Here is a 22,763-nt window from a genome sequence, read left to right as displayed (position 1 = left end):
TGATCATTTTGTGATGAGGCACATGGCAATATTTGTTGGTGTTATCCTTTGGTTCGCATGAGAAGAGATTTCAATAATTCGAAGTCCAATTTGTAGGTAAATTCTGTAAAAGTTTGAATTGTTTCAAACAATTAAGATAAGCATTTCGTTAACCACTTAAACTCAATCACTTAAATATACTCATGAGTGTGCACGTACCACTAGGCCAACCCAAGTGGGTTCAAATTTCAACAAAGTTGAATGTAAATTTGTTCAAATAACATATGATTTTATAATATTGTAAAAAGTCGACAACCTGTGACGATAGTAAGTCAAAAGTGTTAAATATAAATGGTATAACAGCATGTTCATTGTGAGAACACGTTTTCTTATGTTTGGTCATTTTATTTGAACCGACTTTGGGTTGTTTCACAATAAAAACCCTAATCCCCAATTCCATAAGTGGGGAGCCGTTAGTCAACTCCATACATGTAAGTTTTTTTCCTATTCATCCGTACTTCAGAACATCCAGTGACCTAAGTATCGATCTTCATCTCGTGGGTTGGATAAGAATTTCATGTGCGCTCCATTTTTACAAATACTTCAGCCCGCCTAAATATTTAAAAATGACATCCTAACAAAGTTAAAAAGAAAAAATCGTTTCGGTAAATAACAACTTTTGAATTTGATGGATATAATTTATAAATGTAGAATTCTCCAAAAATTTTGACAAAATTTTATTTTTTAAAAATATCAGATGAAAATTTAGAAATTAGGTGATAAGAGGTATAAGTTGAAAATAGTAGGTTAAATTTTCTCACTTTTTTCTTCCAAGAATATTTTTAATACAATGTATCCTTAAGATCATGTCCCTACCTAAAATGTGACTGAAGTTTTACCCAGATCATCATTCATCATTCCATTGCAAAACAATTCTCACCTACATGCAGTTATTATGCCAATAGCATGTTGTTGACCATGGCACATACATTGTAATGATTTTCACTTTTTTTTTATCAAATAAAGTTATCAATGAACTTACCAAGATAGTGAAAGTTTGAAGATTAAAAACTTAGGTTATATACTAATTTGGTGGAATCATTAAGACTCGAACTTCAAAATCAAGACATTATTTATTTTAATCACAACCACCTATGAAATTCAAGGTTAGAAGAAAACATGATAACATCAACAGAAAGTGGTTGTCTCCAACAAGAGAACAATGGAATAATTGGTAAAACCATGCGCATTTTCTAAATACTTCATGATGAAACTTTAATCATATAGTCTCACCAGCTAGGATATAAAAAGGGTTATGCTAATAATTATCATAGCCCACATTAACCAATAAAATCATCCTTTCCTCTTTTCACAAATCAAATGCATTAACTAATTGTAATACTAGTTATGGAACTTCCACAAATCAAACATGTTCATAAGCCTCTCTTTGTTGTATTTTTGTTGTTCATAGTACTTGCAAATTGTGGTTTCTCTTTCCCTTCAGAACCTCAAGGTATGCCTATAAAGCTCATTATGCTTCGTTTCTTCTTTTTAGCACAGTAGTTTGTCTGTTATGTTAGTCAGGGTTTGAATTCTGGACCTCCTTATGTAGCATTGACACTTCAAATTGGTGTTTCTGTATCCAATACATGTCAGTGTCCAAAACCAACACGACACATACACTTTTAGTTGCGTTTAATTAATTTTATTTTATGTTATAGATGTCTATGTATCGATGTCAGTGTCATTTTGGTGTCCATATTGTATCGATGTTTCATAGTCTTCTTCTCAAACTCCTTCTATTGTCTTGGCTGAACGACTGAAGTTACGCTTCGTAGATGTTTGCTTTCTTTTAAGCTTGAAACAAGGTTTTAACTTTCAATTTCATTTCCACAATGTAGGTAAGAGACAATGGCACATGACTTCGGATGTTAAGGAAGTAGCAGGGAAATCATATGATTACATTATAGTTGGAGGAGGTACATGTGGTTGTCCTTTAGCAGCTACTCTATCAGAGAAATTCTCTGTGCTACTAATAGAAAGAGGTGGTTCACCATATGGAAATCCCTTAGTAATTGATAGAAGATACTATGGTTTTCCACTGATTCAGAAAGACAATAATCATATGTCAGTAGCACAAAGATTCACTTCAGAAGATGGTGTTAGCAATGTGAGAGGAAGAGTTCTTGGTGGCTCATCAGCTATAAATGGTGGATTTTATAGTAGAGCAAGTGATGAATTTGTTGATAAAGTTGGTTGGGATAAGAAACTTGTTAAAGAAGCTTATGAATGGGTGGAATCAAAAGTTGTTTTTCCTCCCTTTTTTCTCACACCATGGCAATCTGTTGCTGAATTTAGTCTTCTCGAAACGGGAATTTTGCCCTACAATGGTTATAGTTTGGAGCATATCAGGGGAACCAAGATTTCTGGGAGTGTGTTTGATGGATTTGGAAAAAGACATACCTCAGCTGATCTTCTTGAGGCTGGAAATCCAAAGAACCTCACAGTTCTTGTAAATGCCACAGTGAAGAGCATCATCTTTCATTACAATGGTAAGAAGAATAAATAAAGATATTTCTGGAAATTTATGTAATAAGTGCAAGGTTTTTAGCCCTATTTTGTGACGATGATTTTTTTATGTCTCTGTGGCTGCACCGCAACCATATTGTGGCATTCATCTTCCATAGTTTCAAGGATCATGTCGCAAATGCAGTGCGATTGCGACCTGATTGTCGCATCATCTTCCACAATTTAAAGGGTCCTGTCACAATTGCGAGGTGGCCGCAGTTTAAACATTGCAGCTATATGACTGCAATTTTACTTGTGATGCAAGGGTCCCGTTGCAAATGCAATTTCAGATATCCCGGCGTGAATGCAATGCTATTGCAGCCATAATTATGGCATTCACCTTGCACAACTTCAACAATCTTGTCACAATACAATGCATTTGTAACTGATAACCATACAATTAGATGTTCCTGTCACATGTGCAATGCAGCCGTAATTTGAACATTGCAACTATAAGTTGAAGATTTCAAAAAACGGTCTAGGATTGCAATTTTAGTCGCAATTCAAGATTTTTTATATCCATTTAATTGTATTGCAATTGCAATCGTGGCCACATTAGGAGATATCATGACTAAAACATAACTGTGATTTAAAACCTAGAATAAGTAGCAATAAAAAATTTCAGTTTACAGTTTTGAGTACTCATTCTTGAAATTTGACCACTCAGGTGACAAGAATGAAACAAGGGCCAAGGGTATCAAGTTCATCAAGAGTAATGGAAGTTTAGATGAAACATATGAAGCCTACATCAAGAAACCAAACCATTCAACTTCAAGGGGTGATGTCATATTATCAGCAGGTGCATTAGGTAGCTCTCAACTTTTGCTTCTAAGTGGCATTGGACCAAAAGAACAATTGAAAAAATTCAACATTCCACTAGTTCATGAAATGAAACAGGTTGGTCAAGGAATGCAAGACAACCCTTGCATAGCAATCTTAGTTGATTCTAAGCCAGAAAATAGACTTCCTGATCCACCACAAATTGCAGGCATAACAGAAGACTTGAAAATCATAGTTGAAGCATCAATATTTCCACTAAGCATCAATGAATCAAGGGTTAACATTGCTGCAAAGATAGCAATGCCTCTTTCAAAAGGGTACCTTGAACTGAGCAACAATGATCCAAGGCTTAACCCTGCTGTGAAATTCAACTATCTAGAGAATGAAAATGATATGCAAGAATGTATTAAGATGACAAAATTACTCAATAAAATTGCAAGGTCCAAGTCTATTGCATTTTTCCTTGGTGAGTCACAGCAAAGCAAATTGGTATCTACTGAGTTTGACCTTAGAAAGTTTTGCAAGAAAAATGTAAGAACTATCTATCACTATCATGGTGGTTGCAGTGTTGGAACAGTGGTTGATAAAGACTACAAAGTTCATGGTATAAAGGGATTAAAGGTATTGGATGGCTCAACTTTTTCTGAGTCACCAGGTACTAATCCTATGGCTACACTTTTGATGCTAGGAAGGTACCAAGGTATCAAGATTCTCCAACAAAGGGAAACAGAATCTGAATTGAACATCAAAGAAAACTCATAATATGACTCTTCGTTACATGTGTGCAAAATCAGTGTGTGAAAAAATAAGGCATCTAGGACTTAGTAGCCTAACAAAGTGTGTTGTAAAATCAAAATTCTCTCTCTTTTTACATTTAATTTTTTTTCATTCTAATTTTCAAATTTGTTAAAATTAACTTTGAAGTTTGAAACAAGTAATGAGAACACCTTCAGTTATGAATCATGGACACTTCTCGGATTAAGTGTGTCTCGGTGTCAAACAACATTTGTGTTCGACACTGACACAACACCTATGATTACACTGATTTATGTCATTTTCTTAAATTATTATCCGTGTCGACATATCAGTGTCTGTGTCGCGTCGTCCACCGTCCGTGTCGTGCTTCATAGCTCAACAGCAATTCTAAAATATAATCGCAACCCCAATATAAATAATTGACATGATCGCCACCGCAAAAACAATATTAAACCATGCTTCAAACCAATGGACAGATCACAGATAAATAATAAAATCACATTCAAAAGAATCAAAATAAAATTAAAAAAATCATTATTTATTACCACAAGTAAGAACAATTTTCTGCATTTGAAGCTATACACACTCATCAACAAATTGAAAACCAAAATCCTAACAAAACTAAAATCAAAATTAACTCTCAACTTATTCATCATCTCTAAGGTTTGATAAAGAATCATTTGAACCACCACAAGAAGTATCTTGATTTTGACCTTAATTTTCAACCTCATCATCATCTCTAGGGTTTGATGAAGAATCATTTGAATCACCATCAGAAGAAGCTTGATCTTGATTTCTCCTACTCCTATTGATAGAAAAACTAACCCAAACTTCACCACCACCACCACTAACCCTTCTCCTCTCACCACCTTCTTCTTCCTCCCTTTTCTTCCCATCATCTTTCTCATCAACAGGCATCTGATACCTACAAACAGGACAAGACCCATGAATCCCCAACCACTTCTCAATACAATTTCCATGAAACCTATGCTTACAAGGCATCTCCTTCACAACCCCACCAACTTCAAACTCCTCCAAACAAACAACACACTCTCCTCCATCACCTTCTTCAATCTCAACCTTCTCCATAGCTTCTATAGACTCCTTTGTTGCCGGTGGTTGACCAGTCTTTGTAGCACTTCCAAGGTTGTTGAAAAGCTCTTCAAGGCTTGAAGCTCCATCGATCACAACCATACCTTGTGTGAATGGATTCACCAAGATGATTCTGGAATCTTCGGTGGCATCGGAATCGGAATCATGATCTGGGTCGGAGTTGTTTCTTGAAGAAGAAGACTGTGAAAGGTTTAACATGAAAGGTAAAAACAGAGACATGTCTCTGTTTCGAATCATTCTTTCGAATAGAGAAGAAATTTCTGAAATTTCTGGTTCGGAAGCCATCGTAAACTTAATGAAAAAGGAAAAAGAATTTTAATCAGAGAGAGAAAGAGTGATTAGAGAGAAAGTAGAAGTGTTGGAAAATGAAGAGGAAAAGTTGAAGTGAAAGGTTTATATATGAGAGAAGAAAACCAGGCCAAAGAAGGCTGTCGAAGGATCTGGAACCTGGTATTAGGTGCATGTGAAATTGTTGTGTCAATGTGTCATTTATTTCCTAATCGCCCGTCGTAATATCACAACAAGATATTTTAATGCGATGATCTTTTTTTTTTTTTTTATTCTTAATGCGATGATCGTTATCATGGATTGGATAATATCATTCTTTATTTTGGTACAATATGACAATATCATTATTTTTTTGGTACAATGGATAATTTTTTTCCTTGTATATTTCTTACTCCTTCCAATTATAATTGACTTTTTAAGTTTGTTGAATAATTGATTCATCTCGTTATAACCATAGACCAGATATATCATTTATACAATAAACTTAAAAGGCAATTATTTCTTATAATAAGTACATGCAGTATTACTGTCAAAAAAAAAGTACATGCAGTATTATGATATTTTTTCTCTTATATCTGAACATTTTAAAAATAAAGATCAATCTATCTAGCAGTGTAAATTTTACAATAACTTAGTCGTATAGAGGATACTTGTTTCACTTTCATAGTTTATAGTTTAGTATCAATCGTTCAAAAATATCAATCACAAGGAAGTAGAGTTTGAATTGTAACCTTTTTGATATTCTAGCTAATTTTCAACTTTAAGTATCAAAATAAATTTGATACAAGAAGAGAATGAATGTATGTTTGTTTCTGAACTATCAAATACGAAGATAAGAGATAGAGAAGATGGCACAATAGGGTTATCCTGATTCACCCAAATATTGAGATTTCTCAATATGGTGCTTTGAGATACCCTCTCAACTTCTATACTCCTTTTTATTCCTTTCTTATTCTACTTAACCATACAAGTTATAGACAGGCTCTTGCAACTGCACAATACCGATAATGCCCTAAAGAGCATTAGTGATATCCTAAGAAATACTTACAACGATATTTGTGATCTTGATCTAACAATGATCAATTTAATCACTTTCTCTATCTAATGTATGAGAATGAATCTCAAGTATTAATGTCAATTTGATCTTTTTTAAACAACCTCGTCTTTTGTGTTCTAATCTTCTATGGGGAATTAGTCACTTTAGTCCCTGAATGGGAAATGAGTAGTCACTTTAGTCCCTGAATACAGAGAAATTGCAAAACAGACCCTGAATGTAGACTTTGTTGGTCAATTTTAGGGACTAAAGTGACTAACGGAGTCTATATTCAGGGACTAAATTGACTAACGGAGTCTGCATTCAGGGACTAAATTTACTAATAGAGTCTACGTTTAGGGACTATTTTGCAATTTATCTACATTCAGTGACTAAAATGACGACTCCTTTCCTATTCAGGGACTAAAGTGACTAATCTCTCAACCTTCTATTGATCTAATGTTTAGCTTTTTAACCGAAAGAGTTGTTGATATGTCAAGATGTGTATCTTCATTTGAGTGATGATCCTTTATAAAGAATGACTTGATAAGCAAGCAAGAAATTAATCGTTTGAACGAATTAATGGTTATTAGTATTTTGCCTTGGTTGCTAAATTTCTCCAAAAATTAAATGTTATATTATACTATGGTATGGTTCAATAACTACTCCGATTGAATTATTTGGTCCTACTCGTTATCAATGGGATCAGGGATGCTTCGAGCAAGAAATATATCGAAGAGTTGGTGCTGGGCTAGCCGAAAATCAAAGTTTATCATAAACTTGGTCTAAAATTCCTGAAAAGAAGGATTGTTTAGAGCGGGTTCAATGGACAATGGAGATGGAATAGTTGTTGGTTGGTTAGGACATCCTATCTTTAAAGACAAAAAGGGGCGTGAACTTTTTGTGCGTTGTATGCCTGCTTTTTTTGAAACATTTCTGGTTGTTTTAGTCGATGGAGACAGAATTGTTAGAGCGGATGTTCCTTTTCGAAGGGCAGAATCGAAGTATAAGGAGAGAATGATAGTCTCTGCCCCAAACAACTTCTCTGATATGGTTACAATGGGAACGCGTCTAGAGGAGGCCGTCCGAGATGGTATTATTGTCCTAGAGAAAGGTGAATCTTCAAACAGTGCATCAAAGAAGTATGGTAATGGTCATCATAAGAAGAAAGAATCTGATGTGGGGATGGTGTCTGGTAACCCATCTGCAGCTGCCACACAATTACCTATGCCTTATCATTACATGCAGTACTCTCAGCATCCTTTCTTCCCGCCATTCTACCAGCAATATCCTCTGCCACCGGGCCAACCATCAGTGCCTGTCAATGCCATCGCCCAGCAAGTGCAACAACAGCCTCCTGCTCAACAGCAGCAACAACAGGGTCCCCGACCTAAACCTTCCTTTCCACCAATACCAATGCGGTATGGTGAGCTGCTCCCAACTCTACTGGCCAAGGGACACTGTGTCACTAGACCAGGCAGGCCTCCGCCTAATCCATTGCCTCCCAGGTTCCGACAGGATCTAACCTGTGAATTTCATCAGGGTGCTCAAGGCCATGATGTTGAGGGTTGCCTTGCTCTGAAGTATATTGTGAAAGACTTAATAGAAAAGGGACGATTGACTTTTGAGAATAATGCTCCTCATGTCCTCGGCAATCCACTTCCAGACCATGCTGCTGTCAATATGATTGAGGCTTTTGAAAGGATTCCCGTTCCTCAAGAGGATCCCATGTTGGATGTCCGCAATGTCGTTACTCCCTTGGTGCCATTACATGTCAAGCTCTGCCAGGCCTCTTTGTTCAAACATGATCATGATTCTTGTTCAGAATGTCTACAAAATCCCATGGGCTGTTGTGTGGTGCAAAGTGATATCCAGAGCCTGATGGATGACAAGCACTTGATTGCCAGTGATGTATGTGTGATTGTGCCAGTGTTCCATGACTCCCCTGTTGAGAGTGTATCTCAGATGAGAAATGTTGAGCCTTTGGTGATCAGGTTACCTGGTCCGGTGTCTTATACCTCTACCAGAGCAATTCCTTACAAGTACAGTGCAACCATGATTGAGAATGGAGTTGAAGTGCCTCTGGTATCCCCAGCTACAGTTGACAATGTTGCCAGTGAAGTTACAACTCTGAGAAGCGGAAAGGTCCGTCCACCCTTGTTTCAAAAGAAGGTAGTTACACCCATTGCCACGGTAACTCCACCAGTTGTTCCTCCTGTTGACAAGAACACCGGTCCAGCAGGCCAATCTATTGAAGAGTCCAATCTGGACGAAATTCTGAGGCTTATCAAGAAAAGTGACTACAAGATCGTTGACCAGCTGCTACAAACTCCTTCAAAGATATCCATCATGTCTCTGCTCATGAGCTCAGAGGCTCATAGGAAAGTGTTAATGAAGATACTAGAGCAAGCTTATGTTGACCACGAGGTCTCTGTGGATCAGTTCGATGGGATAGTGAGTAATATTACTGCCTGCAACAACTTGGGATTCGGTGATGATGAACTCCCCGAAGCAGGGAAGCACCACAACTTGGCTCTACATATCTCAGTACACTGTGGATCTGATATGGTATCCAACGTGTTGGTGGACACTGGATCATCGTTGAATGTAATGCCTGAGTCCACACTAAGGCAATTAAGTCATCATGGAATTTCCCTAAGGGGTAGCAGCTATCTGGTTAAGGCTTTCGATGGGTCCCGCAAGGATGTTCTTGGGGAAGTAGACTTGCCAATTACCATTGGTCCAGAGACGTTCCAAATCACTTTCCAAGTCATGGACATCAACGCTTCTTACAGTTGTCTCCTCGGAAGACCATGGATTCATGACGCTGGAGCAGTTACTTCTACTTTGCATCAGAAGCTCAAATTCATAAGGAACGGTAAGATTGTCACTGTGCATGGTGAAGAAGCATTTCTGGTTAGCCAAGTATCATCTTTCTCTTGTGTTGAAGCAGGCTCCGCTGAAGGGACGTCATTTCAAGGCTTGACTGTTGAGGGAGCAGAGCCCCGGAGGGCTGGTACTAACATGGCTTCACTGAAAGACGCCCAGAAGGCTGTTCAAGCAGGGCAAGCTGCTGGCTGGGGCAAGGTGATTCAGATTCTGGAAAACAAGCGTAAAGAGGGCCTTGGATTCTCCCCAACCTCTGGTGTTTCAAAAGGAACTTTCTACAGTGCTGGGTTCATCAATGCTATTACTGAAGATGCTGCTGAGAGTAGTTATGTGCCTACATTTGTTATACCAGGAGGCACTGTGAGAAATTGGGAAGCCATTGATGTTCCCTTAGTCATGCATGCTTCCATGTAATGTGTCTTGTTGCTCATGTTTTTTGTTTTCAAAATAACAATCCTTTCGCTCTGCCCAAGGCGAAAGTGATATCATTGTAAGGGCTGTTTGTTTCGGCATTGCCGTTTTCAATAAAAGTTGTCGTCTTTCTCACGACTCTTTGCTTTTTACTTTTTAGTGCCTTTTTCTTGGAAATAATGGTAATGCCAGAAAAAACCAAAACATCTGTATTTTTCTTATTAATTTCAAAAATCTGCATGAAAAACTTTTTCTAAAATCATCCCAATCATATTATGCAGATTGAACCATAATAAACCCGCTGAACACAGTGACCCTATGGTTCATCCAAATTTTGAATTCCCTGTATATGAAGCTGAAGATGAGGATGATGATGAAGAGATACCAACATCGTACCAGTACCAAAGAAAGATGGGAAACTTCGAATGTGTGTTGATTACAGAGATTTGAATAAAGCCAGTCCAAAAGATAACTTCCCATTGCCTCATATTGATGTGCTTGTTGACAGTACTGCTCAATCCAAAGTGTTCTCCTTCATGGATGGTTTCTCTGGCTATAATCAAATACGAATGTCTCCTGAAGATAGAGAAATGACGTCCTTCATCACTCCGTGGGGAACGTTCTGTTATAAAGTGATGCCGTTTGGCTTGATAAATGCTGGTGCTACCTATCAAAGAGGAATGACAACTCTGTTTCATGATATGATTCACAAAGAGATTGAAGTATATGTTGACGATATGATTGTGAAGTCAAGTGATGAAGAGCAGCATGTTGTGTATTTGAAAAAGATGTTTGAAAGATTGAGAAAGTACAAGCTGCGGCTGAATCCTAACAAGTGCACATTTGGTGTAAGATCTGGAAAGTTGCTAGGCTTCATTGTCAGCCAGAGAGGCATTGAAGTTGATCCTGACAAAGTCCGAGCCATCAGAGAGATGCCGGCCCCTCAAACTGAGAAGCAAGTCAGAGGTTTCCTCGGACGTCTGAATTATATTTCAAGATTCATATCTCACATGACTACTACTTGTGGTCCCATTTTCAAATTGCTCAGAAAGAATCAGCCTGTTGTATGGAATGATGAATGTCAGAAAGCTTTTGGTAGCATTAAAGAATACCTGTTGGAACCACCTATCCTTGTCCCGCCAGTGGAAGGAAGGCCTTTGATTATGTATCTGTCAGTGTTAGATGATTCAGTGGGTTGTGTTCTCGGTCAACAAGATGAGACTGGTAAGAAAGAGCATGCTATCTACTATCTGAGCAAGAAGTTCACCGACTGTGAGACTCGGTACACAATGCTTGAAAAAACTTGTTGTGCTTTAGCTTGGGCTGCCAAACGCCTGCGTCATTATATGGTGAATCATACCACTTGGTTGATATCCCGAATGGATCCAATCAAGTACATCTTTGAGAAGCCTGCTGTTACTGGAAAGATCGCACGTTGGCAAATGTTATTGTCCGAATATGATATTGTGTACAAAGCTCAGAAAGCAATCAAAGGAAGTGTCCTTGCTGAGCACCTTGCTTGTCAACCTCTTGATGATTATCAGCCGATTAAGTTTGATTTCCCTGATGAAGAAGTTATGTATCTGAAAGCAAAAGACTGTGAAGAGCCACTGATCAATGAAGGGCCAGATCCCAATAGCAAATGGGGATTGGTGTTTGATGGTGCTGTTAATGTTTATGGTAAAGGAATTGGGGCCATCATTGTAACTCCGCAGGGGCACCACATTCCTTTCACCGCTCGAATAACTTTTGAATGCACGAATAACATAGCTGAGTATGAAGCATGCATCTTGGGCATTGAAGAAGCCCTTGACCTGAGAATCAAACACCTTGACATCTATGGAGATTCTGCACTTGTTATTAATCAGATAAAGGGTGAATGGGAGACTCATCATGAGAAGCTGATCCCATACCGTGACTATGCAAGACGTCTGTTGACATACTTTACAAAGGTTGAACTGCACCACATCCCTCGAGATGAAAACCAGATGGCTGATGCTCTCGCTACTTTGTCTTCCATGTTTCGTGTGAACCACTGGAATGATGTGCCTGTGATCAAGGTGCAGCGTCTTGATAGACCCGCTCATGTGTTTACCATTGAAAATATGCCAGATCAAGCTGATGGAGATGTGAATGGTAAAAAGCCTTGGTATTATAACATCAAACAATTCTTGCAGAATCGTGAATATCCACCTGGTGCTTCCAACAGGGATAAAAGGACTTTGAGACGATGGGCTAGCAAGTTCCTTCTGGACGGAGAAATCCTATACAAGAGGAACTATGACATGGTCTTGTTGAGATGTGTTGACAAATAAGAAGCTGAGAAACTGATGCATGATGTACATGACGGTACCTTTGGGACCCATGCTTCGGGTCACGCCATGTCAAGAAAACTGTTAAGAGCCGGCTATTACTGGATAACTATGGAGCGTGACTGCCACAAACATGCTAAGAGATGCCACAAATGTCAAATTTATGCTGACAAGATTCATGTGCCTCCACACGCTCTCAATGTTATATCTTCCCCATGGCCCTTCTCTATGTGGGGCATTGACATGATCGGAAGAATTGAACCGAAGGCTTCCAATGGAAATCGTTTCATTCTAGTGGCAATTGACTATTTCACCAAGTGGGTTGAAGCTGCTTCCTATGCAAATGTGACCAAGCAAGTGGTTGTCAAGTTTATCAAGAATAACATCATCTGTCGATATGGTGTTCCCAACAAGATCATCACTGACAATGGTTCCAATCTGAACAATAGCATGATGCAAGCTTTATGTGAAGAATTCAAAATTGAACATCACAACTCTTCTCCTTATAGACCTCAGATGAATGGTGCAGTTGAGGCCGCTAACAAGAACATCAAGAAGATTGTTCAGAAGATGGTCACTACTTACAAAGACTGGCATGAAATGTTACCTTTCGCCCTGCATGGTTACCGTACTACAGTGCGCAGTTCAACCGGGGCAACTCCTTTCTCTCTTGTGTACGGTATGGAAGCAGTTCTCCCTCTAGAAGTGGAGATTCCATCTCTTCGAGTGATTATGGAAGCAAAGTTAACTGAGGCTGAATGGTGTCAAAGTCGGTACGATCAATTGAATCTAATTGAAGAGAAACGTATGGATGCTATGGCTCATGGACAGTTGTATCAAGTACGAATGAAGAATGCTTTTGACAAGAAAGTCCGACCTCGAGAATTCAAGGAAGGCGAACTTGTATTGAAAAGAAGGATAAGTCAGCAACCCGACCCAAGGGGCAAGTGGACACCTAACTACGAAGGTCCTTATGTTGTCAAGAAGGCTTTCTCTGGTGGTGCTTTGATTCTTACACACATGGATGGTGTTGAACTCCCAAATCCTGTTAATGCCGATATAGTCAAGAAATACTTTGTCTAAAAAGAAAAGAACAGCGTGGTAGGTCGAAAACCCGAAAGGGCGGCCTAGGCAAAAATGCGCTTCCCGGTGGATCGAAAACCCGAAAGGGTGATCCAGGCAAAAGTTAGGGACAAAAAAAACAAATATATGAAAAAGCTCGCTGAGATTGTACGCAACTCAGGCAAGAATGAGCGCCTCGATGAGCCGAAAACCCGAAAGGACGGTTCATGCAAAAATGAGGTTGATAAAAGACAAGTAACTATATCTGGCAAATCACCATCACCCCTTGGGGCATCTGCAACTGTCAATGATCTTCTTCATCAGAGGCTTCTATACTTGTGAATTCAAAATTTCTATGAAATGTAGCGGTCATCGTGTTCAATGTATCACCAACCAATAAAATTACCATTTTCCAAGCTTTGTAAATCCGTGAAGTCATGCCTTTGGCTGACTCTCACTCCTTTACATCAATTTGAGCCTGTGCTATTGTTTGAAACTCTATTTTTCTTTCCACTTTCAATGCTATGTACGAAATACTTTTCTTTCTATATTGATAATATCAATGTCTGAAACAAACATTTTTGAAAATTGAAAACTCTTTTCCTGTCTATTTTGAAAACAAACCTGAGCAATAGGGTACATTTCAATGAAACATGCATGAATAAATGAATGTCAATGTCTATTTCAATACATGTTACAAGCAGGTTACTCCCCAGGATGATCTGCGGTCAATGGCAAGAATGAAAAAACAGAATGAAAATGAAAAAAATTTTGAAAAAAATGAAAATGAAAAGCTCGCTAAGTTGAAAACCCGAAAGGGCGGCTTAGGCAAAAAATGAGCACCCCGCTGATTGACAACCTATGAAGGCAATTCAGGCAAAAATGGGGCAATGAAAAGAATCTTTATTCCCCGGTGAATCGAAAACCCGAAAGGGCGGTTCATGCAAAAATGGGGTTTAAAAATGAAAAATGAAAGAATGAAATATTGAAGAAGCATTGACCACAGATGCGAACATCCAATGTTTACCCAGCACTGACACGCCTAGCAACGGCGACCTGTATCCAAGAACCTTCCAAGGGTCCTCCTTTACAAGTTTTATTGCCCTCAGCCATGGTTTTAATACGTCTCGCAACGACGGTCTCCCCAAAGAGGTTTTTCCCCTGTGAATATGTCGCAGCACGAGCCACTACGTGCCCAATCTTCCAATGTCTTGTCTGCCTTTGTGAAATTTCTCTGCCAAATTGTCAACCAATCATGCATTTCAAGCATTCATACATGCATAATCATGCATTTTATGTGCTCATACATCCAATAATCTTGCTATACCATACATACATGTTGCATATCCAACTGTCAACTGTCAAATTCAATGTCAATGTCAATGTTAATGTCAAATGCCAATGTCAATGTTAATGTCAAATGCCAATGTCAATGTCAATGTTAATGTCAAATGCCAATGTCAATGTTAATGTCAAATGCCAATGTCAATGTCAATGTTAATGTCAAATGCCAATGTCAATGTCAATGTTAATGTCAAATGCCAATGTCAATGTTAATGTCAAATGCCAATGTCAATGTCAATGTTAATGTCAAATGCCAATGTCAATGTCAATGTCAATGCCAATGTCAAATGTCAAATATCAATGTCAATGTCAAATGCCAATGTCAATGTCAATGTCAATGCCAATGTCAAATGTCAAATGTCAATGTTAATGTCAAATGCCAATGTCAATGTCAAATGTCAATGTCAATATCCAATGTCAATGTCAATGTCAATGTCAATGCCAATGTCAATGTCAATGTCAATGTTGATGTCAATTTCAACTGTCAATTCAGTTCAAATCAATGTCAATTTACTTTTGGGCCAACAAAAATGGTCATGTCTATTTTTCAAATCAAGTCAATGACAATTTACCCTCAATTGGTATCTTGTTAAACCAGACTTTCAATTTGTATCTTGTTACTGGTCAAGTGCAAGGTTCAATCCAAAAAGAACCACTTGTACCTGCTTATATGTCTATGTTTCCGGTCAAACGGCAAGTTCGATCCAAAGAACAGTTTGTACCCTTTGCTTATGTTTTGTTATCGGTCAAACGGCAAGTTCGATCCAAAGAACAGTTTGCACCAACTTACATGTTGTGGTATTGATCAAGTGGCAAGTTCGATCCAAAGAACAGCTTGTATCTACCTTTTGTCTATATTTCCGGTCAAGTGGCAAGTTCGATCCAAAGAACAGCTTGTACCCGTTTCTTGTTTGTATTTCCTCGGTCAAGTGGCAAGTTCGATCCAAAGAACAGCTTGTACCTGTGTCTTGTTTGTATTTCCTCGGTCAAGTGGCAAGTTCGATCCAAAGAACAGCTTGTACCCGTCTCTTGTTTGTATCTCTCGGTCAAGTGGCAAGTTCGATCCAAAGAACAGCTTGTACCTGTCTATTTGTTGTATCTTTCGGTCAAGTGGCAAGTTCGATCCAAAGAACAGCTTGTACCTGTCTATTTGTTGCCCGTTCTTTCTACCTTGATGTCTATAAATCCCTTGGTTGTGTGACACAGCCCGTAGATTCCGGTTTGATTGTCTTGCATTCATAAATGAAATGTTGCATGGCATTCATGTTTTTGAAAATCTGAAAACGTATTTTTATGTCCAAAAGCAGTGCAAATGTTAATATTTAAGTATCTTCGTCCCGTCAACTCTAAGACTTCGTCTCTTGACTCCCCGGACAAAGAAACTTAAATAGGGGCAGCTGTTATACCCTAATTTTGGACCTAAAAATACTTGTTTAATTCTTCTTTTCTTGCATTATAAGTCATTTGATATGTCTCTGATCAATTGCATCTTTCTCTGCATTTTATTTCAATATTACTTGCAAAATTCACATAAAAGGGTATTTTAGTCATTTCTTGCATTCAACTCATTTTAATCCTTGAAATTGTTTGAGTCTTTTAAATTGGTCTGTATAAGCCCTTGTTTCAATCTCATGTCAAAATTCATTTCGAAAAAATATCAGTTAAGTCATTTTTTAGTCAGTATAGCCCCTAGGGGCATTTTAGTCATTTCCCATGTTAAAATTTCTTTCAGTCTTTTAAAAATTTGTTTGAGTCCTTTCAAATAGTGTGAATAAGTCTTCATTTCAATTCTATGTCAGAATCCATTTTAAAAATTGCATTTAAAGTCATTTCGAGTCAATGTTGCCCCTAGGGGCATTTTAGTCTTTTCACGTATTAAAACCCTGTTTAAATTCTAAAAATTGTCTCTGAGTCTTTTATTTTGCTTGTATAAGTTCTTGCTTTAATTCCCTGTTAAAAATCCATTTTAAAATTGCATCTGAGTCATTTTTAGTCGTTTTAGTCCCTAGGGGCATTTTGGTCATTTCACATAATATTCCTGATTCGTTTTAATCTGCTTTGTTGTTTTTAATCGTCTCGCTTTACGTTAATTTTCATTTTTACTTTTTTTAATTCAATTTTAGTTTTAATTTTCATTTTAGTCCGCGCACTTTCGTTAGTTACATTTTAATCCCTTTTAAGTTTGTTAGAGTCCAAGTGCCACGTGTCCAAATGTTATTGGTCTTTAAAAGTTTGTTACAAGTCAAGTGCCACATGTCTCTATCCTATTGGTCCAAGGCTAATGACTTAGTCTATAAATTGGTCAAAGGGTCAATTCATTCACACATTCAATCATTTTACACAAAAAATCATAAAAAAATTCATTTTCTTTCCCTCTTTTCTTTTTCCTCACGTGGCTATTTTCTTTCACTACCCTAACCAACTTTTCCAACCACCACTCCACCACCATAACAACCTTTTCTCCACCACTCCTCCTCCCTAACTAACTACCTCTCACCACCTCTAACCACCTCTAATCACCACAACTCCACCACAAACCTCCATAAACTACGGCCGTCATCATCATCATCATACAACCATCATCTTCATCACAAAAACCTCCAATTCTCAACCAAATTCAGAACTGAAACGCAAGCTGTGGCAAGAACGGCAAGCAGAGAGACGCAAGCAGAACAAACAAAGAATCGCAAATCGCAAAAGAATCACGCACCAGAATCGCAAGCGGAACGAACACCGGAATCGCAAATCGCAAGCGGCGAAGGAACTGAAACTCATACGTACCTGAAGCTGTGACGACGTGGATTAGCTTGGACTTGGAAGTTTTTCGTCAATTCAGCACTTTCTCCAATTTAATTTGAGGTAATTTTCGTCATTCCCTACTCGTTTGCTCACACTTGATCTTTTCGTTCTGTTTCGAATATGTTTGTTTTGGAAAGAAAGTAGATGTAAGTTCTGTTTCTCAAACGTAGACACATGCTGCCTTCATCATTTTCTGTAAAATCCTAGGCCGGATCTGCGTTTACCTCGAAAAGATGTGTAAAAGATGCGAAAAGATTTGGAAACGGAGATGTTTTTGCTCTCCGGCACGGTGGCGCCGCCACCTTTGGCCGGAAACCGCCGTGCCGGAGCTATGAAGCTCACTGAAATCTGGAAAATGTTGTTCTTATATTGTTACTGGTGTTTGAAACATAGGAGCTTGTTAGTGACAAGCAAAAGGAAGAAGGAAATAGGCGGAATGATTGAAAGAAAAAACCGAACAGGTGCTTATATATTTTGAACCGGTTCAGTTGAGCCAATCTGCTCCTGAACCGGCCCATCTCTTGGGCCTGATCTGCTCAATGCTTTCTGCTCCTTGATATTTGTTCCTTGGTCACTATTTAAGCCTCCAGTTGTTGTCTCTGTACCCCCCTGCTCGCTTCAAAATTCGTGATGAAATCCCTAAAAAATGTGCAAATTATTTTCTTGATATTTTTTGATAAATCTTGACGTATTTATATGTTAAGTATTGATCGAAAAATGAGGAAATAATTTGTTCTTTTGTCAATTCAATTTTTTTCCATTTCTAAAAAAAATCTTGTTAAAACTTCTAGAAATCTTGAACCTTTAAAATGTTGTGATTGTTTTTTTCCTTTCTTGTGATAATTTTGACACTTGATGCTTGACTTTTGGAAAAATAACTGCGTTCGCAAATATGTGTGTTTGTTTCCTTTTGTTATTTTGCTACTTTGTTGTTAAAATTTTGCGAAGTTGTGACGTATCTTGAACTTGACGAATGGGCCTATAATTGTGATGTTGTGCACGTGATTTTTTGTGATGATTTGCATCATGAAAATTAGGGTTTGCATGCTGTTTTGATATAGTCTTTTATGAATTTTGTGTTTGTTAAATAATGTGAAGCATACTTGTGGATTGAAGCGGATAAAGAAAGAACTTGCGACCTCTATATTCTTTGGTATAGTTAATGACCTTAATTCTCATGTTTTATCCTCTTGAACTAAGTCATTTAAAATTTCTCTAATACCATGAGGATTTAGGCCTTTAACCTTACCTTAGAATAGCATCAAAAGTCAAGTTTCTTTTACCACTTTTAGTTAATGTTGCTTGTTACTTCATTTTCAAGTTACATTTACTTTACTATGCCTTTAGTATATTGGTTCTATTTCACTCATGCTACTAACCTTTTCTTGTTTCATGTCTCATTTCCATAGCATTTCATATCATATTTTCATCTCTTATTTCTTGCACTTTCATTTCTTGCAATTTAATTTTTACCAAAGCTTAGAATGTAAAAAAAAAAACCTAGGAATTCTTGTACTTTACTTTCATGCTTTTAATTTCTTGGCAAAGAGGCCATAGAATGTATCTAGGGTATGATGTAAAGGACAATGGACTCTAAAGATGTACACCGACACAAGCACCGACACATGCACACACATCACTATATAGTTAGAATATGCATGTTTAGATGTATGTTTAGGATTGTATGTTTAGATGAATGTTTAGGCTTTATACTTAGAAAAATCATTTTCCAAAAAAACTTGAACAAACTTCACTCAAACCTTTTTTCATAATAAACCTTGGGATCAAAATCCCATTGTAATTTTCCATTTCATTTTCTTAATCAAACTTTAATGAATCATAACCATGCTTAGACCTTTTTGCAAATGACTAATTCCACCTCACTCTTTTCATAAATTCTCATGCCTTTAAGGCCTCTTTCTATTCTTCAAAATCCCATTTTCAAATTTAAAATCAACCAACAAAAACAAAAACATTTTTGGAAGAGAACTACGGTGGATTTGATCCCTTAATCGGGTACGTAGGCAGGGAACAAAATTCCTTCAATTCAACTAAAATAAAAATCCAAAAACATCCTTCTCCCTCCAATTCTTCACTTAGAATATTCTTAGGTTAAATAACATCTTTCAAAATAGCATTTAAAAATAAAGCGCGCGCGTAGAAATTAAAGACGGTTCCTATAGGTTACTATAGTCGTTACGGGTGCCTAACACCTTCCCGTAGCGAAAACAACTCCCGGACCTCGATTCTCAAGGGTTTTGCTTACTTTTTCCCTTCCCAAGAAAAAATAAGATATCACCGGTTTAAAAGGTTCAAACATAATCAATGTTTGACACCCGAAAACCAAGATAAAACAGCTGGCGACTTCACTGGGGAGATTCGAGAGTTACGCCTAGTCTTTATTTCCACGCTTGCGCTTGTATTTTTACTTGTTTCTGTTACTTGCTTTCCTATGTGAATAAATGTTTAAATTCTTGCAAACGTGTGGGGTGAGAATATCAAAAGTCCTGCACCCGGGCTGAGTGAACTTAGGATTTAGGAGGGATATAATCGACAATTCATTCCGGGGGTTGCCTCGTGTTTTGGATTATGCGATCAATCCCACATAGCTGAGGCATTTTGGGGGTGATGTTGTCGGCGCGTGTTGTCGCGTTTAGGCACTTTGCCTCTAATTGTTCTATGACGCTATGAACCGTAGATAACCAAACCCATCCATGGCCATTTTCTAGGATGTAGTGCGGAGGCTAAACCGAGTGTTGTCTCGAGTTTTAGTCGTCACGCGACACTACACTCAAGTTAGACCTTCCACGTATAATCATGGAGCGAGTGTTGTCTCGTGACACCGTGATATACGTCGGAGAGGTTGCAACTTGGGAACTTTTTAGAACCCGGTTACTATTTCCTAAAGCCCTAGTTTCACCGGACACCGTGTCCACCCATGACTCCTCGACTTTGAACTTCAAACCCACCATGTTTTCTCCGAACTTGAACATAATCATGCATTCATGCATACATGCATACATGCATAAACTTTTTCCATGCATTGTTATCGAAGGGGTTAGACAAGTTGAATTTGTAAACATTGTAGGGATGAAGATGACTAAGTCCTACAAGTTCAAGGAAGTGGATTTGGCTAGTTTGAGAGATTTGGCACTCAAGGTTAAGGATCCGACCGGTTTCCGACATCGTTACGGGGCTTTACTTCCTATTCTTCATACTAATGTGGATGAGAAGCTTGTGCACACTCTAGTGCAATTCTATGATCCGAAGTATCGGTGCTTTACTTTTCCAGACTTTCAGTTGGTGCCTACTCTAGAGGCTTATTCTTCCTTGATGGGTTTATCTATTGCTAAGGGGGTACCTTTCTCAGGACTTGAGCCTCCTCTTACTCCATTGGTTATTGCTAAGGATCTCTATCTCAAGACCACCGATGTCTCCAAGAATCTTGTCACTAAGGCACGCATCCGAGGGTTCACTTCAGAGTATCTTCTTGGGAAAGCCAATCTCAATACCACTTGCCAGGACACTCTCGAGGCTATTCTTGCACTTCTCATCTATGGGCTTATTCTCTTTCCGAATCTTGATGGCTTCGTGGACATGAATGCTATTATGATCTTCCACTCCAAGAATCCGGTTCCTACTTTGCTAGCTGACACATATCATGCTATCCATGATCGTTCTGGCAAGGGTCGTGGCTATATCCTTTGTTGTGTGCCTCTCCTCTATAGGTGGTTTATTTCGCACCTTCCGGAGTCTTTCCACGACAATCCGGAGAATTGGTCTATTTCACAGAGGATTATGGCTCTCACTCCTAATGAAGTGGTTTGGCTCACTCCCGCTTCTTGGGTTAAGGAAATTATCTTTGGTGGTGGAAAGTTTCTTAATGTACCTCTTCTTGGTACTCGGGGTGGAATTAACTATAACCCGGAGCTTGCTTTGCGACAATTTGGTTTTCCGATGAAAGATAAGCCCCTCAATCTTGCTATAGCTCCTTACTTCTTTCACTATTCCAATGCTCCCACAGGCATAAGAGAGGATTTCATAGAAGCTTGGTCTAAACTTCGAAAGAAAGAGGTAAAGCATATGGGTGTGAGGTCTGGTATTGCTCATGAGGCCTATACACAGTGGGTGATAGACCAAGCTGAGGAGATTGGTATGCCTTACCCCCCTATGAGATATGTGTCTGCATCTGTTCCTACCATGCCTTTGCCTCTACTCCCACCTACCCAGGAGATGTATCAGGAGCATCTAGCTATGGAGAGTCGGGAGAAGCATCAGTGGAGGGCTAGATACTATGAGGCTGAGAACTTGATCATGACTTTGGATGGAAAGGATGAGCAGAAGACTCATGAGGTCTTGACACTGAAGCAAGAGTTAGCTAAGGCTAAGAGGGAGATTGAAGAGAAAGATAGGTTGCTTATGAGAGACTCCAAGAGGGCTAGGGGTGCCCGTGACTTCTACGCACGATACTGCAGCTATGAGTCTGAGTCTGAGGATGATGCTTCCACTTCCTATGCTTGAGGATCTCCATTTCCTGTTGTTATTTCCATTTTGTGTTGATTTACATTTCAAAGTCTATCCCTTGGCTTAGCATTTCAAAGGGAATCGTCTTGTAAAAACTATATGTTGGTTATTTGTTTCCCGTTCATGTTAATCATTGTTTAGTAATGTTTACAAGTTTCTAATTTGTCTAAAAACCCTTCGATAACACGTAAAAAGAATCTTTTTGCATATGCATTTGCACATTTCATGCATCATATGCATTCATTGGTCACAAAAAGCTTCTCTCGTGCTCATTGCCTCCTGGTTTTGTCCGCCGCAGTCTGAAAAGTGGCTCGTGGTCGCAAGATTTACCAACCAGATAGAGTGCATCAAACAAGATTTCACAAGAGAAGGATTATGGCTAACTTTGAAGAAGAAAATGCTCGGCTCCGTGCCGAATTGGCTGCTATGAAAGAAGACTTGGCTAAAGCTCATGACACTATGTCTGCTTTGCTGGCTGCACAAGAACAACCAGCCACATCTGTCCCAGTTTCTACTGAAGCAATTCCGTCTATCCCACTATCTACTGTGGCTACTGATGCTCGTTTTGTTATGCCCAATGGGCGTCCTTATGGTCTCTCAGCTTACTATTCTCCTAATACTGCTGCTGGTGTCTCTGGTTTTGCTGGACAAGGACAGATTCCTGTATCTACTGCTATGCCTCAGGTGACTACTGTTGTTACCGACCCTGTTGTACACACTGTGCAACAGGTAATTGATGTCGATACTCCGCGTGGACAAGATCCCGCAATGGAAGCTATGAGAAGACAGTTGATGGAGTTGGCTGGAGAACTCCGTGAGGTCAAGGCTAGCCGAGGAAACAATGGTGCTCCTGCTAAAGCTCGTGATCTATGCTTGGTGTCCCGATTTGAGGTTCCTAAGAAATT

At 38.7% G+C, this 22,763-nt stretch overlaps 2 protein-coding genes across 2 annotated transcripts; one reads left to right on the top strand and one right to left on the bottom strand.

Annotated features, from left to right (window-relative positions):
- The first annotated feature begins 1,311 nt into the window (after nucleotides 1–1,311).
- LOC146921531 (Glucose-methanol-choline (GMC) oxidoreductase family protein) lies at nucleotides 1,312–4,290 on the top strand. The gene is made up of 3 exons (XM_085714919.1): nucleotides 1,312–1,492; nucleotides 1,881–2,531; nucleotides 3,215–4,290. The coding sequence occupies exons 1-3, from the start codon at nucleotides 1,387–1,389 to the stop codon at nucleotides 4,087–4,089; spliced, it is 1,632 nt and encodes a 543-aa protein (XP_085571045.1). The 5' UTR covers nucleotides 1,312–1,386; the 3' UTR covers nucleotides 4,090–4,290.
- A 315-nt stretch (nucleotides 4,291–4,605) lies between these two features.
- LOC146921530 (E3 ubiquitin-protein ligase MPSR1-like) lies at nucleotides 4,606–5,560 on the bottom strand. Its single transcript, XM_085714920.1, has one exon. The coding sequence runs from the start codon at nucleotides 5,479–5,481 to the stop codon at nucleotides 4,798–4,800; it is 684 nt and encodes a 227-aa protein (XP_085571046.1). The 5' UTR covers nucleotides 5,482–5,560; the 3' UTR covers nucleotides 4,606–4,797.
- Nucleotides 5,561–22,763: the final 17,203 nt, after the last annotated feature.

This window comes from Medicago sativa, chromosome 5 (assembly GCF_051527215.1).
Source record: "Medicago sativa cultivar Bolivia chromosome 5, Bolivia_mono, whole genome shotgun sequence".
Taxonomy (NCBI): domain Eukaryota; kingdom Viridiplantae; phylum Streptophyta; class Magnoliopsida; order Fabales; family Fabaceae; genus Medicago; species Medicago sativa.
The sequence above is the reverse complement of the archived record's forward strand: the minus strand, read 5'-3'. Positions and strand labels throughout refer to the sequence as shown.

Coding starts and splice junctions, on each gene's coding strand:
- LOC146921531 (XM_085714919.1), top strand. CDS start 1,387: ATGGAACTTCCACAAATCAAACATGTTCATAAGCCTCTCTTTGTTGTA. Junction 1,493..1,880: donor TTTCCCTTCAGAACCTCAAG/GTATGCCTATAA, acceptor TCCACAATGTAG/GTAAGAGACAATGGCACATG. Junction 2,532..3,214: donor CATCATCTTTCATTACAATG/GTAAGAAGAATA, acceptor TTGACCACTCAG/GTGACAAGAATGAAACAAGG.
- LOC146921530 (XM_085714920.1), bottom strand. CDS start 5,481: ATGGCTTCCGAACCAGAAATTTCAGAAATTTCTTCTCTATTCGAAAGA.